Genomic DNA, 16,910 nt, shown 5'->3' with positions numbered 1-16,910 from the left:
ATATATATATATATATATACACATATATATATATATATATATATATATATATATATATATACACACACACACACCCACACACACACACACACACACACACATATATATATATATATATACTTACATACATACATACACACACACACACACACACACACACACACACACACACACACTGCTCAAAAAAAATAAAGGGAACACTTAAACAACACAGTGTAACTCCAAGTCAAACACACTTCTGTGAAATCAAACTGTCCGCTTAGGAAGCAACGCTGATTGACTGTCAATTTCACATGCTGTTGTGCAAATGGAATAGACAACAGGTGGAAATTATAGGCAATTAGCAAGACACCCCCAATAAAGGAGTTGTTCTGCAGGTGGTGACCACAGACCACTTCTCAGCTCCTACGCTTGCTGACTGATGTTTTGGTCACTTTTGAAAGCTAGCGGTGCTTTCACTCTAGTGGTAGCAAGAGACGGAGTCTACAACCCACACAAGTGGCTCAGGTAGTGCAGCTCATCCAGGATGGCACATCAATGCGAGCTGTGGCAAGAAGATCTGCTGTCTCTGTAAGCGTAGTGTCCAGAGCATGGAGGCGCTACCAGGAGACAGGCCAGTACATCAGGAGACGTGGAGGAGGCCAACAACCCAGCAGCAGGACCGCTACCTTTGTGCAAGGAGGAACAGGAGGAGCACTGCCAGAGCCCTGCAAAATGACCTCCAGCAAGCCACAAATGTGCATGTGTCTACTCAAACGATCAGAAACAGACTCCATGAGGGTGGTATGAGGGCCCAACGTCCACAGGTGGGGGTTGTGCTGACAGCCCAACACCATGCAGGATGTTTGGCATTTTCCAGAGAACACCAAGATTGGCAAATTCATCACTGGCACCCTGTGCTCTTCACAAATGAAAGCAGGTTCTCACTGAGCACATGTGACAGACGTGACAGAGTCTGGAGATGCCAAGGAGAACGTTCTGCTGCCTGCAACATCCTCCAGCATGACCGGTTTGGCAGTGGGTCAGTAATGGTGTGGGATGGCATTTCTTTGGGGAGCCGCACAGCCCTCCATGTGCTTGCCAGAGGTAGCCTGACTGCCATTAGGTACCGAGATGAGTTCCTCAGACCCCTTGTGAGACCATATGCTGGTGCAGTTGGCCCGGGGTTCCTCCTAATGCAAGACAATGCTAGACCTCATGTGGCTGGAGTGTGTCAGCAGTTCCTGCAAGACTAAGGCATTGATGCTATGGACTGGCCCGCCCGTTCCCCAGACCTGAATCCAATTGAGCACATCTGGGACATCATGTCTCGCTCCATCCACTAACACCACGTTGCACCACAGACTGTCCAGGAGTTGGCGGATGCTTTAGTCCAGGTCTGGGAGGAGATCCCTCAGGAGACCATCCGCCACCTCATCAGGAGCATGCCCAGGCATTGTAGGGAGGTCATGCAGGCACGTGGAGGCCACACACACTACTGAGCCTCATTTTGACTTGTTTTAAGGACATTATATCAAAGTTGGATCAGTCTGTAGTGTGTTTTTCCACTTTAATTTTGAGAGTGACTCCAAATCCAGACCTCCATGGGTTAATAAATTTGATTTCCATTGATAATTTTTGTGTAATTTTGTTGTCAGCACATTCAACTATGTAAAGAACAAAGTATTTAATAAGAATATTTCATTAATTCAGATCTAGGATGTGTTATTTTAGTGATCCCTTTATTTTTTTGAGCAGATATAGATATAGATATAGATATATATATATATATATATATATATGTGTGTGTGTGTATTATATATTATATATATATATATATAATATATAATACACACACACACACACACACATATATATATATATATATATATATATATATATGTGTGTGTGTGTGTGTGTGTGTGTGTGTGTGTGTGTATTATATATATATATATATATATATATATATATATATATATATATATATATATATATATATATATATATATATATATATATATATACACACACATATATACATATTCAAATAGAAATCAGCGGCACTCCCAGGACTTTACATGAAATAAAGGCTCCTTAGCCCATCAAATATGCAACGTTTCGGTATTTTATTCCAACCGTCGTCAGGCTTAATAACAATACATAAAACCGTCTTCCCTTAAATACCATACACAGATACATGTGCAGCGGTCACTGGATGTCTGGAGACCCGGACTTCCTCTGACATACGTCAGACCTGACCTCACCAATTAACCCTTCACTGTGAAATTTACAATACTATGGAAACAACTGTAAATATAAAATAATAAATTCTATATCAATACATTCTCAAATGACATTTCAATAATGCTATACACATACTCTGTTATTTATGGCAATTTATGCATGATTTAATGTTTCACAAAAAACTACTGAATGAAAGCGCTTCATTTAAACCATACGGTGCCAGGGTGTTTAAACGGTAAATCCAGTGAGTTTCACATTGTAGTAGTTTTTTATTCCTGTCACCACCTCTCCTGTTTTCAGGGATATGATCTATCATTTTATACCTTAAGCTGGATAAATTATGGCCACATAATTTAAAATGTTTGGCAACTGGTTGTTCAATAACTTTACCCTCAAATGATTGCTTAATAGCGCTGCAATGCTGCGCCATCCGTTCTTTAAACATACATGTGGTTTTTCCCACAAAATAACCCACATGGGCATTTAATATAATAAACCACATATCTCGAAGTGCATGTAAGATGTCTTTTTGCACATTGTGTCAATGCAGAACTAGCAGTGGAAAATTGGTTAACATAAATAACTTTGTTATCCAAAGACTTTGTGGAAACATCAGGCTGCTTAATCTTTGGATATGCTAATGCTCGTTTTTTAGCATATGATATGTTAACCAATTTTCCACTGCTAGTTCTGCATTGACACAATGTGCAAAAAGAAATTGGCCGGTCATACAGGCAGATCAAGCACTGTCTTCACTTGCCTCCAAACACCTTGTCCCATGCTACCGGAGAGGTCGCAATTTGCGTGATTCTCTAGTGCATTCCGATATCTCGGATTTCACGACATCAAAACCTAGTCACTTTTTAGTTAAAAAAAACAGGAAACTATCGCTGTTTAGGCTGTACCACCTGTTTATATTTGGACACCAGAGATACCTTTTACCACCCACAATCTGGTAAAGCTTTAAAAATTACCCATAGTCTTACATGCACTTCGAGATATGTGGTTTATTATATTAAATGCCCATGTGGGTTATTTTATGTGGGAAAAACCACATGTATGTTTAAAGAACGGATGGCGCAGCATCGCAGCGCTATTAAGCAATCATTCGAGGGTAAAGTTATTGAACAACCAGTTGCCAAACATTTTAAATTATGTGGCCATAATTTATCCAGCTTAAGGTATAAAATGATAGATCATATCCCTGAAAACAGGAGAGGTGGTGACAGGAATAAAAAACTACTACAATGTGAAACTCACTGGATTTACCGTTTAAACACCCTGGCACCGTATGGTTTAAATGAAGCGCTTTCATTCAGTAGTTTTTTGTGAAACATTAATTCATGCATAAATTGCCATAAATAACAGAGTATGTGTATAGCATTATTGAAATGTCATTTGAGAATGTACTGATATAGAATTTATTCTTATATTTACAGTTGTTTCCATTGTATTGTAAATTTCACGGTGAAGGGTTAATTGGTGAGGTCAGGTCTGACGTATGTCAGAGGAAGTCCGGGGCTCCGGACATCCGGTGACCGCTGCACATGTATCTGTGTATGGTATTTAAGGTAAGACTGTTTTATGTATTGTTATTAAGCCTGACGACGGTTGGAATAAAATCCCGAAACGTTGCATATTTGATGGGCTAAGGAGCCTTTATTTCATGTAAAGTCCTGGGAGTGCCGCTGATTTCTATTTGTATACATCACAGAGCTGTCTGTGGGAGAGGGCACCGGGCAAGTATTATTTCTAACTTGGAGTGCCGAATACGGAGTTTGAGAATATATATATATATATATATATATATATATATATATATATATATATATATATATATATATATATATATATATATATATATATATAATAAATAGCTTGATAGAATCGCACACGTCTCCAAATCAGCACTCTGGGTGCCAGCAATTAATAGTTAAACATACAGTCCATGCTTTCCAGAACACCAACGGGCAAGACGCACCGGTAGCCAGCACACCAATCGAACTTGTATGCAAAAAATGTAGTTCCATAAAAGCCTATGCATCGGCAAAACAGTTTGTAAATCCATCATATTTCAGACAGCATAGTGGGTATTTCTATAGTCACCCAATCCATCACGTTTCCTGGGTTGCATAAGCCCACATATTACAGCAGACAATACAGTTTCAGTGGTATTGCCACCTTCACTGCCTCCCTTCTCTATACCCCCAGTAACTCACGCTACCAATGTTCCGTTTGAATTTCAATATGTCCGCTGCAACGTGGAAGACGCGCGCCCCAGGCTGCAAGAAGGAGCCACACTAAACCAGCAGCGTATAATGGCGATTTACCAGCCGGGAAGGAAAAGCCACCTGAAGCGTAGCTCCTCCCCCCGCATGCTTGCGCCTATTTCAAAAGTGCTTTTGAGAAAAGACACTGAGTAGCGGCGGGCACTGTAGTACCGCCGCGTCATGTCAGATGGCTCCGTACCTAGCGCTGAGGTATAGCGCCCTGCAGGAACCTGCACGAGCCAGAGACTCTGCTAATCAGAGCTCCGGGCTTTACTCACCCCCTGCCATGCTGATCGGCTGGGCACAGGCTGTGGGGACCCAACCGGAGACTGCACGAAGCTCTGTTGGAAATACCTTTGAGACTGATGTCCTGTAGCAGGGAGCACTGGCTGCAGTTTGAAAAAACTGTGCCAGAGTCCCACCGGTAGCTCCCGTGGTGCAGACAGACAGGGGCAGTCCTCAGCTTGTTTTGTAGAATTTATCTGGAGAAGCCCAGAGACAGGACCCGCTCCTTTGGGCACATTTTTCAAACTAGTTTGTAAGGGGGGGCATAGAGGGGAGGAGCCAGTCACAATTCTAAAGAATTTAAAGTGCCAGGCTCCACTGGACCACCATCTATACCCCACCGTAAAGATCCTCCAGTGTCCCCTAGTGGATGAAGAAGAAATACCGCTGAGGACCTCTAAACGCACTACTCCCATGTACATTTGTGAGCAATTACATTAAAACATACACCGAATAAGTTTAAAATGTATTCATGAACTACAGGCTCCAGAGATGTATTCACAATGAAGGAAATGTAATGTGGTCAGAGCTTGCAAATCATAAATGTTCAGATGTTTTGCTGCAGAACTAAAAGCAGCTTTTCTAAAGACCAGACCAGGTTGCTATTGCCTTAAAAATAAAATAAATAATCTGCACTTTTGCAAGCTCTGACCCCATTACATTTCCCAAAAGTCTGTAAACATTAATAATGATCTTTTAAGTTATTTGCCATAGCTGAAATTACACTGGTCTTCTGTAAAATGTGATCTAGATAGCATAGCTGTTACCATTCCTTTATACATTGTTATAAAAAGGATTCATGCATTTGGCATGTTTCACACAGGCTGCGGGATGTAATGGCCTCAGATCGCCGGATGTGCGGGATGACGGCCGATCTTTTACCTTGTAAGCGATTGCCCCGTTAAAACAATGTCCGAGATCAGCTGGCAACCCGCACCTCCAGCGATCTTGAAATCCCGCCGTTTATGTTCTTCAATCAATGAACCAAAATAGGTTTGTTCCAGAATTACCACTGACCAATACAAACATTCTACATCAACAAAACAGCTGTAAAGCCCAGTTACACATAAAAAGCATACAAGTGATTTTTTAAGTATTCACGCTTTTTGCTAACATATACCTAAATAAACCTTGGTGCAACCAGTTATTGTGGAAGGCAGTACACAATCTCATCAGTAAAGGCCCCCATACATGTAAACCACAAACGTTCTTGAATCACGGCGCCCTAGAGTAACAGCATTTTTTCGCGACTTCCCTGGGATAAAACTTTTTTATGGATACATTTGGGGAAAAAAATTATTAAATTAAGTAAATTTGACCTACATGTCATCCTTAGGTTAGGTTACATGGTGGTGCAGTTTTGCTTCTGATTGTCCATATGTTTTATTATTGGCAGCCACTAGCACTGGTTTTGGCGATCACTTTGATCATAAATATTTCTTAAACTAATCTATTTTTCTCCTAGGGTGTTTGACAATACAATATGCAAAATACCAAAGAAGTGTATACTTTTAAAGCCAATGTATAGCAATTAACAAATTTAGAAAATACACAAAATAAGCTTCATATTAAGAGAATCCCTTGTGCCTTACTAGGGACAGGCTACTGAATTCTAATGAAACACAACCATTGTTGTCCTGGGTGTTATACTGAATGTTAACTTGTGCCTTTCTCTTGCAACAAGGCTGGGCGACACTGGACTATGGGATTGCAGGTTGGAGCTGGAGCTGGCACTTAAACTGTAGCCTTAAAAATCAAAGCTCCTCCTCCCACAATTCCAGTCTTCGTTAGGTGCCTCACGGAACAGAGCACGTTTTGAACGCCTGCTATGCAGCACTTGTTGTAGCTTTGGTCACCGGCTCGGCAGCCTGAGTGTTCCCCTTCCCTTGTTGCAGGGGGGAGGAGCTTAAATTTTAAAGCTACAGTTGAATTTAAGTGCCAGCTCCAGCCCCAATCCCATGGTCTAGTGTCGCCTAGCCTGCTTTAGAGAAAAGGATTTAACGGTAATTGACCAAAAATCTTAATTTATCATCTCTTTATGCAGAATACCATTTGCAGGAGAGTAGAGATACTTTGTCCTTTAGAAGGATTTCAAAAGCCAATACAAAAATAAAGGGTCTGGAAGGTTTCTTTCTTGATAGAGAAGACCATCTCCAGATATAAATGTGCTCAGGAATAGCACTTATATTTACAACAGTTACACCAGGGGTGGGGAACCTCCGGCCCGCGGGCCGTATACGGCCCGCGAAGCCGTTTGGTCCGGCTCACCAGCTTGTGTCAGTGAGACACGCTGCTGCTCAGTCCGGCGGCAGCGTGTCTCAGCTGTCAGAACAGGGAGTAGAGCGCGGCTGTCGGGTGGGAGCGGCGGCGTGTAGTACTTCAAACCAGCCGCCGGTCCGTGAGTTAATCAGAGCTCGCGGACCGGCAGCCAAGCAGGAGCCGCGGCTGCCGGTCCGCGAGCTCTGATTGGCTCTCGAACCGGCGGCTGGTTTGAAGTACTACACGCCGCCGCTCCCACCCGACAGCCGCGCTCTCCTCCGTGTCCCGCCGAAAGGAGCACGGTAAGAAGCACGGAGGGGAGGGCATTTGTATACCTGGCACTGAGGGGGCATTTGTATACCTGGCACTGTGGGGGCATCTGTATAACTGGCACTGTGGGGGCATCTGTATAACTGGCACTGTGAGGGGCATCTGTATACCTGGCACTGTGAGGGGCATCTGTATACCTGGCACTGTGAGGGGCATCTGTATACCTGGCACTGTGGGGGCATTTGTATACCTGGCACTGTGGGGGCATTTGTATACCTGGCACTGTGGGGGCATCTGTATACCTGGCACTGTGAGGGGCATTTGTATACCTGGCACTGTGAGGGGCATTTGTATACCTGGCACTGTGGGGGCATCTGTATACCTGGCACTGTGGGGGCATCTGTATACCTGGCACTGTGGGGGCATCTGTATACCTGGCACTGTGGGGGGCATTTGTATACCTGGCACTGTGGGGGGGCATTTGTATACCTGGCACTGTGGGGGGGCATTTGTATACCTGGCACTGTGGGGGGGCATTTGTATACCTGGCACTGTGAGGGACATCTGTATACCTGGCACTGTGGGGACATCTGTATACCTGGCACTGTGGGGACATCTGTATACCTGGCACTGTGAGGGGCATTTGTATACCTGGCACTGTGGGGGCATTTGTATACCTGGCACTGTGGGGGCATTTGTATACCTGGCACTGTGGGGGCAATTGTGGATCTGGCACCGCACTATTGGGGGCATATGTGTATCACCTCCCATTTGAACTGGCCACACCAATTTCTTTGGCGCGTGCGCGCCTCCGGCGCGCACACACAGTACCTCTAAGGGGCAGACCTACTGGGGGGCAGGGTCATTTTTTAAGTTGAGAATTTTTGTATGGCCCCCGAAGGATTTTTATAAATATCCAAATGGCCCTCCGTAGAAAAAAGGTTCCCCACCCCTGAGTTACACGCATGATTATGAAGGATTAGGCAGTTTTCTCAAATCACAGACTTCTTACCAGATTGTATTAATTGCTCTTGTGTTGTCCCCAGTGTGTATAAACGCATAAGCTTTGATCCAGGCCGAAAGCCAATCCAGGTTGGGAATACTCTGAATAACATTCAAAGTCATAGATGCTACTTCTGCACCTTTTACAGAGAGGGACAGCAAACCTAAGAATATAAAACAGACATTATGTCATTGTGTACAGGTTTCTCAGTATTCTAAGTTAATGCCAAGGTTTCTGTCTGGCAGGTTTTAGGGGCATTTTACACTTGTCTGCTTCTGGCACTTTGGGGGCAATTCAGTTCTCATTTATGTGTGGAAATGCTATTTTCCTGAGCACCTCTCTGGGCTGGGATGGAAAGTCTGTGATGTACAGTAGGTGGGCACGAGTTTCTAAAGAAATGGTTCGAACGCTGCCAACTTGCAAACATCGCTAAGAATTGAATTGACCCCCCCCCCCCCACCCCACCCCATGACTGTATTGTGCATCTGTGGCCTACACACAGCTATTGATGGGCTGAAACACTGTAGTATCTAGTGATCTCTCCACTACATGAGTAAAGAAATGGTCTCCAAGTGACAGATATTCCTAATGCCATGTCAAAATGATTGACGGTGTGCTTATGGTTCCGCCCATCTAGATCATATGTAGGCAGGGTTGGACTGACCCCAGAGGAAACCCCCGGGTGTCCACACTGCCTGGGGCCCCACCTCCTCCTCTAGGGATCAGGTTCCAGACTGTGAACCTGAATTATACATTATACATACGTTACCATAAAACTGCACAGGACTACGGTGTATTTTCTACAGTGCATTGCTGTAATTAATATGGTACATTATCATGCATTCGCTAGCAATATTTACTATATATATATATATATATATATATATATATATATATATATATATATATATATATATATACACACACACACACACACATATACACACACACACACACATATACACATATACACACAGGTTGAGTATCCCATATCCAAATATTCCGAAATACGGACTTTTTGGAGTGAGACTGAGATAGTGAAACCTTTGTTTTTTGATGGCTCAATGTACACAAACTTTGTTTAATACTCAAAGTTATTAAAAATATTGTATTAAATGACCTTCAGGCTGTGTGCAAAAGGTGTATATGAAACATAAATGAGTTGTGTGAATGTAGATACACTTTGTTTAATGCACAAAGTTATAACAAATATTGGCTAAAATTACCTTCAGGCTGTGTGTTTAAGGTGTATTTGTAACATAAATGCATTCTGTGCTTAGATTTAGGTCCCATCACCATAATATCTCATTATGGTATGCATTTATTCCAAATTACGGAAAAATCCGTTATCCAAAATTCCTCTGGTCCCAAGCACTTTGGATAAGGGATACTCAATATGTATGTATGTATGTATGTATGTATGTATGTATGTATGTATGTATGTATGTATGTATGTATGTATGTATATATATATATATATATATATATATATATATATATATATATATATATATATATATATATATATATATATTAGAATTTATATTTATAAAGGGGCCCAGCCGATGCACTCTCTAATGGTTGGCCAAGCCCGTGTGGTGGCTGAACACCCCCCCTCTGAAGAGTGGCCACACCCCTAAGCATGGGCCCCGGCTATTGTATTTCCCTGGTGGGCCCTTTATGCCCCAGTCAGACACTGTAGGTAACAGATACAATCTATCAATTTACTCAACGGTCAAGAACGACAAGCACCTATATATACACAGGTATATATGAAGATAATCCTACATAGACAGTTTGGGATTTGTGTGCATTTAAATTCAAGCTCTGCTGGGTTCTAGCTACCGATGACCCTGCGTTTGCTATTCCATCTGCTAGCAATTTTGGGGAGTCATATTGTACTATTGTTGTTTTCTAAAATCACATACTGCGGTATGCCCACGGATCAATCAAAACACAACATGTCTCTGCTGAGAGCTTTCACATTAAACATCACTTAGTATCAGAATATATATATATATATATATATATATATATATATATATATATATATATATATATATATATATTTTAATCATAAAAAAAAAAAATACAGCTTTTCGCCAAACTTAACTGCACTGTAGAATCAAATAATATTTTATTTTTCTCCATGCAGATAACAATATCTAAGCCAGAAGAAGTCAATAGTTCATAAATATGGCTTTTGTTAAATATGAGATAAAATGCATGCCCTGCTGAGAATATAAAAGATACACAATCCCTCAAAGAAAGTGCAGCATGTGGCATCTTAATGTACATTACTAGAAAGGGTGTAGTACTGCTGACCGGCGGTCTCCTGACCGCCGGTCAGCTTACCGACGCCGGGATCCCGGCAGCATACCAACGCCGGGATCCCGGCGGGGAGGGGCGAGTGCAGCAAGCCCCTTGCGGGCTCGCTGCGCTCGCCACGCTGCGGGCTCGGTGGCTCGCTGCGGTCGCCACAGGTTCTATTCCCACTCTATGGGTGTCGTGGACACCAACGAGTGGAAATAGTCCCTGTTGGTCGGCATGCCGACCATTGGGATAGTGACCCGTCGGGCTGGTGGAGGAGGTCATGTGACTGTCGGTCAGCTGACCGGCGGTCACATGAATACCACCCACTAGGAACACCAGAAAAGAATTCAAACATTTGCAATTGAAACAAAATAAAGCATTCTAATAAACAAAACAAAATAGACTAATGCAGGCAACCCATGGTTCTTTAATTTTTACCTAAAGGCTCCTGCTATGACTTGCAGTTCCAAAGCTAAAGATTGCCACCGGTTGCTGGGCACTGCATTATTTGACCAGTAACCTTGCTGCCTAATAAGTGAACTGTATGAGCACTATTGGAGAGAATCCTAGTCCTGTGTGGATAACTAATAGGAGTAAAAATAAGATTTTACTCACCGGTAAATCTATTTCTCGTAGTCCGTAGTGGATGCTGGGGACTCCGTAAGGACCATGGGGATTAGCGGCTCCGCAGGAGACTGGGCACAACTAAAGAAAGCTTTAGACTACTGGTGTGCACTGGCTCCTCCCACTAAGACCCTCCTCCAGACCTCAGTTAGGATACTGTGCCCGGAAGAGCTGACACAAATAGGGAGGATTTTGAATCCCGGGTAAGACTCATACCAGCCACACCAATCACACCGTATAACTCGTGATACAATACCCAGTTAACAGTATGATAACAACTGAGCCTCTCAACAGATGGCTCAACAATAACCCTTTAGTTAGGCAATAACTATATACAAGTATTGCAGACAATCCGCACTTGGGATGGGCGCCCAGCATCCACTACGGACTACGAGAAATAGATTTACCGGTGAGTGAAATCTTATTTTCTCTAACGTCCTAAGTGGATGCTGGGGACTCCGTAAGGACCATGGGGATTATACCAAAGCTCCCAAACGGGCGGGAGAGTGCGGATGACTCTGCAGCACCGAATGAGCAAACTCTAGGTCCTCCTCAGCCAGGGTATCAAACTTGTAGACTCTTGCAAGAGTGTTTGACCCCGACCAAGTAACAGCTCTGCAAATTTGTAAAGCAGAGACCCCTCGGGCAGCCGCCCAAGAAGAGCCCACTTTCCTCGTGGAATGGGCTTTTACAGATTTAGGGTGCGGCAGTCCAGCCGCAGAATGTGCAAGTTGAATCGAGCTACAGATCCAGCGAGCAATAGTCTGCTTAGAAGCAGGAGCACCCAGCTTGTTGGGTGCATACAGGATAAATAGCGAGTCAGTCTTTCTGACTCCAGCCGTCCTGGAAACATATATTTTTCAGGGCCCTGACTACGTCCAGAAAACTTGGAATTCTCCAAGTCCCAAGTAGCCGCAGGCACCACAATAGGTTGGTTCACATGAAAATAAGATTTTACTTACCGATAAATCTATTTCTCGTAGTCCGTAGTGGATGCTGGGGACTCCGTCAGGACCATGGGGATTAGCGGCTCCGCAGGAGACAGGGCACAAAAATAAAGCTTTAGGATCAGGTGGTGTGCACTGGCTCCTCCCCCTATGACCCTCCTCCAAGCCTCAGTTAGGATACTGTGCCCGGACGAGCGTACACAATAAGGAAGGATTTTGAATCCCGGGTAAGACTCATACCATCCACACCAATCACACCGTACAACTTGTGATCTGAACCCAGTTAACAGTATGACAAACGTAGGAGCCTCTGAACAGACGGCTCACAACAATAACAACCCGATTTTTTTGTAACAATAACTATGTACAAGTATTGCAGACAATCCGCACTTGGGATGGGCGCCCAGCATCCACTACGGACTACGAGAAATAGATTTATCGGTAAGTAAAATCTTATTTTCTCTGACGTCCTAGTGGATGCTGGGGACTCCGTCAGGACCATGGGGATTATACCAAAGCTCCCAAACGGGCGGGAGAGTGCGGATGACTCTGCAGCACCGAATGAGAGAACTCCAGGTCCTCTTTAGCCAGGGTATCAAATTTGTAGAATTTTACAAACGTGTTCTCCCCCGACCACGTAGCTGCTCGGCAGAGTTGTAATGCCGAGACTCCTCGGGCAGCCGCCCAGGATGAGCCCACCTTCCTTGTGGAATGGGCCTTGACAGATTTAGGCTGTGGCAGGCCTGCCACAGAATGTGCAAGTTGAATTGTGCTACAAATCCAACGAGCAATCGTCTGCTTAGAAGCAGGAGCACCCAGCTTGTTGGGTGCATACAGTATAAACAGCGAGTCAGATTTTCTGACTCCAGCCGTCCTTGAAATATATATTCTCAATGCCCGGACAACGTCCAGCAACTTGGAATCCTCCAAATCGCTAGTAGCCGCAGGCACCACAATAGGCTGGTTCAGATGAAACGCTGACACCACCTTAGGCAGAAAATGAGGACGCGTCCGCAGTTCTGCCCTGTCCGAATGGAAAATCAGATATGGGCTTTTATACGATAAAGCCGCCAATTCTGATACTCTCCTGGCTGAAGCCAGGGCCAGTAGCATGGTTACTTTCCACGTAAGATATTTCAAATCCACCGATTTGAGTGGCTCAAACCAATGGGATTTGAGAAAATCCAAAACTACATTAAGGTCCCACGGAGCCACAGGGGGCACAACCGGGGGCTGTATATGTAGTACTCCTTTAACAAAAGTCTGGACTTCAGGAACTGAAGCCAATTCTTTCTGGAAGAAAATCGACAGGGCCGAAATTTGAACCTTAATGGACCCCAATTTGAGGCCCATAGACAATCCTGTTTGCAGGAAATGTAGGAATCGACCCAGTTGAAATTCCTCCGTGGGGACCTTCCTGGCCTCACACCACGCAACATATTTTCTCCAAATGCGGTGATAATGTTGTGCAGTCACCTCCTTCCTGGCTTTAACCAGTGTAGGAATGACCTCTTCCGGAATGCCTTTTTCCCTTAGAATTCGGCGTTCAACCGCCACGCCGTCAAACGCAGCCGCGGTAAGTCTTGGAATAGACACGGTCCCTGCTGAATCAGGTCCCGCCTTAGAGGTAGAGGCCACGGATTTTCCGTGAGCATCTCCTGAAGTTCCGGGTACCAAGTTCTTCTTGGCCAATCCGGAGCCACGAGTATCGTTCTTACTCCCCTTTGCCGTATAATTCTCAGTACTTTGGGTATGAGAGGCAGAGGAGGAAACACATACACTGACTGGAACACCCACGGTGTTACCAGAGCGTCCACAGCTATTGCCTGAGGGTCTCTTGACCTGGCGCAATACCTGTCCAGTTTTTTGTTGAGGCGAGACGCCATCATATCCACCTTTGGTTTTTCCCAACGGTTCACAATCATGTGGAAGACTTCTGGATGAAGTCCCCACTCTCCCGGGTGTAGATCGTGTCTGCTGAGGAAGTCTGCTTCCCAGTTGTCCACTCCCGGAATGAACACTGCTGACAGTGCTATCACATGATCTTCCGCCCAGCGAAGAATCCTTGCAGCTTCTGTCATTGCTCTCCTGCTTCTTGTGCCGCCCTGTCTGTTTACGTGGGCGACTGCCGTGATGTTGTCCGACTGGATCAACACCGGCTGACCCTGAAGCAGGGGTTTTGCCAGGCTTAGTGCATTGTAAATCGCTCTTAGCTCCAGTATATTTATGTGAAGAGACATCTCCAGGCTTGACCATACTCCCTGGAAGTTTCTTCCCTGTGTGACCGCTCCCCAGCCTCTCAGACTGGCATCCGTGGTCACCAGGACCCAGTCCTGTATGCCGAATCTGCGGCCTTCTAACAGATGAGCACTCTGCAACCACCACAGAAGAGACACCCTTGTCCGTGGCGATAAGGTTATCCGCTGATGCATCTGCAGATGCGATCCGGACCATTTGTCCAGCAGATCCCACTGAAAAGTTTGTGCGTGGAATCTGCCGAATGGGATTGCTTCGTAAGAAGCCACCATCTTTCCCAGGACTCTTGTGCATTGATGCACAGACACTTTTCCTGGTTTTAGGAGGTTCCTGACAAGTTCGGATAACTCCTTGGCTTTCTCCTCCGGAAGAAACACCTTTTTCTGAACCGTGTCCAGAATCATTCCCAGGAACAGCAGACGTGTTGTCGGGGTCAACTGAGATTTTGGAAAATTCAGAATCCACCCGTGTTGTTGCAGCACTACTTGGGTTAGTGCTACTCCGTCCTCCAGCTGTTCTCTGGACCTTGCCCTTATCAGGAGATCGTCCAAGTAAGGGATAATTAATACGCCTCTTCTTCGTAGAAGAATCATCATTTCGGCCATTACCTTGGTAAAGACCCGAGGTGCCGTGGACAATCCAAACGGCAGCGTCTGAAACTGATAATGACAGTTTTGCACCACGAACCTGAGGTACCCTTGATGTGAAGGGCAAATTGGGACATGCAGGTAAGCATCTTTTATGTCCAGGGACACCATAAAGTCCCCTTCTTCCAGATTCGCTATCACTGCTCTGAGTGATTCCATCTTGAACTTGAATTTTTGTATGTACAGGTTCAAAGATTTCAGATTTAGAATAGGTCTTACCGAGCCGTCTGGCTTCGGTACCACAAATAGCGTGGAGTAATACCCCTTTCCCTGTTGTAGGAGGGGTACCTTGACTATCACCTGCTGAGAAAACAGCTTGTGAATGGCTTCCAATACCGTCGCCCTGTCTGAGGGAGACGTTGGCAAAGCAGACTTTAGGAACCGGCGAGGGGGAGACTTCTCGAATTCCAACCTGTAACCCTGAGATACTACCTGCAGGATCCAGGGGTCCACCTGTGAGCAAGCCCACTGCGCGCTGAAATTCTTGAGTCGACCCCCCACCGTTCCTGAGTCCGCTTGTAAAGCCCCAGCGTCATGCTGAGGGCTTTGCAGAACCCGCGGAGGGCTTCTGTTCCTGGGAAGGAGCTGCTTGCTGCCCTCTCTTACCCTTTCCTCTGCCTCGGGGCAGATATGACTGTCCTTTTGCCCGCTTGTTCTTATAGGACCGAAAGGACTGCGGCTGAAAAGACGGTGTCTTTTTCTGTTGGGAGGGGGTCTGAGGTAAAAAGGTGGATTTCCCGGCCGTTGCCGTGGCCACTAGATCCGATAGACCGACGCCAAATAATTCCTCCCCTTTATACGGCAATACTTCCATATGCCGTTTGGAATCCGCATCACCTGACCACTGTCGTGTCCATAAACTTCTTCTGGCAGATATGGACATCGCACTTACTCTCGATGCCAGAGTGCAAATATCCCTCTGAGCATCTCGCATATAAAGAAAAGCATCCTTTAATTGCTCTTAAGTCTGTAAAATACTGTCCCTATCCAGGGTATCAATATTTTCAGTCAGGGAATCCGACCAGACCACCCCAGCACTGCACATCCAGGCTGAGGCGATGGCTGGTCGCAGTATAACACCAGTATGTGTGTATATACTTTTTAGGGTAGTTTCCAGCCTCCTATCAGCTGGATCCTTGAGGGCGGCCGTATCAGGAGACGGTAACGCCACTTGTTTTGATAAGCGTGTGAGCGCCTTATCCACCTTCGGGGGTGTTTCCCAGCGCGCCCTAACCTCTGGCGGGAAAGGGTATAATGCCAATAACTTTTTTGAAATTAGCCCTTTTCTATCTGGGTTAACCCACGCTTCATCACATACATCATTCAATTCCTCTGATTCAGGAAAAACTACAGGTAGTTTTTTCACCCCCCACATAATACCCCTTTTTGTGGTACTTGTAGTATCAGAGATATGCAAAGCCTCCTTCATTGCCGTGATCATATAACGTGTGGCCCTACTGGAAAATACGTTTGTTTCTTCACCGTCGACACTAGATTCAGTGTCCGTGTCTGGGTCTGTATCGACTGACTGAGGTAAAGGGCGTTTTACAGCCCCTGACGGTGTCTGAGACGCCTGGGCAGGTACTAACTGGTTTGACGGCCGTCTCATGTCGTCAACTGATTTTTGTAATGTGCTGACATTATCACGTAATTCCATAAACAAAGCCATCCATTCCGGTGTCGACTCCCTGGGGGGTGACATCACCATTACCGGCAATTGCTCTGCCTCCACACCAACATCGTCCTCATACATGTCGACACACACGTACCGACACACAGCAGACACACAGGGAATGCTCTATTGAAGACAGGA

The 16,910-nt window shown here is 44.9% G+C and overlaps 1 protein-coding gene across 1 annotated transcript in view; it reads right to left on the bottom strand.

Moving 5' to 3' along the window:
- ANAPC7 (anaphase promoting complex subunit 7) overlaps positions 1-16,910 on the bottom strand; it is a 103,289-nt gene that overhangs the window by 73,569 nt on the left and 12,810 nt on the right. The window contains exon 5 of the mRNA XM_063964406.1: positions 8,320-8,473. Within this exon, the coding sequence (XP_063820476.1) occupies positions 8,320-8,473 (154 nt within the window). The remainder of the gene's footprint in view (positions 1-8,319; positions 8,474-16,910) is intronic.

This window comes from Pseudophryne corroboree, chromosome 1 (genome assembly GCF_028390025.1).
Source record: "Pseudophryne corroboree isolate aPseCor3 chromosome 1, aPseCor3.hap2, whole genome shotgun sequence".
In the NCBI taxonomy this organism is placed as follows: domain Eukaryota; kingdom Metazoa; phylum Chordata; class Amphibia; order Anura; family Myobatrachidae; genus Pseudophryne; species Pseudophryne corroboree.
The sequence above is the reverse complement of the archived record's forward strand: the minus strand, read 5'-3'. Positions and strand labels throughout refer to the sequence as shown.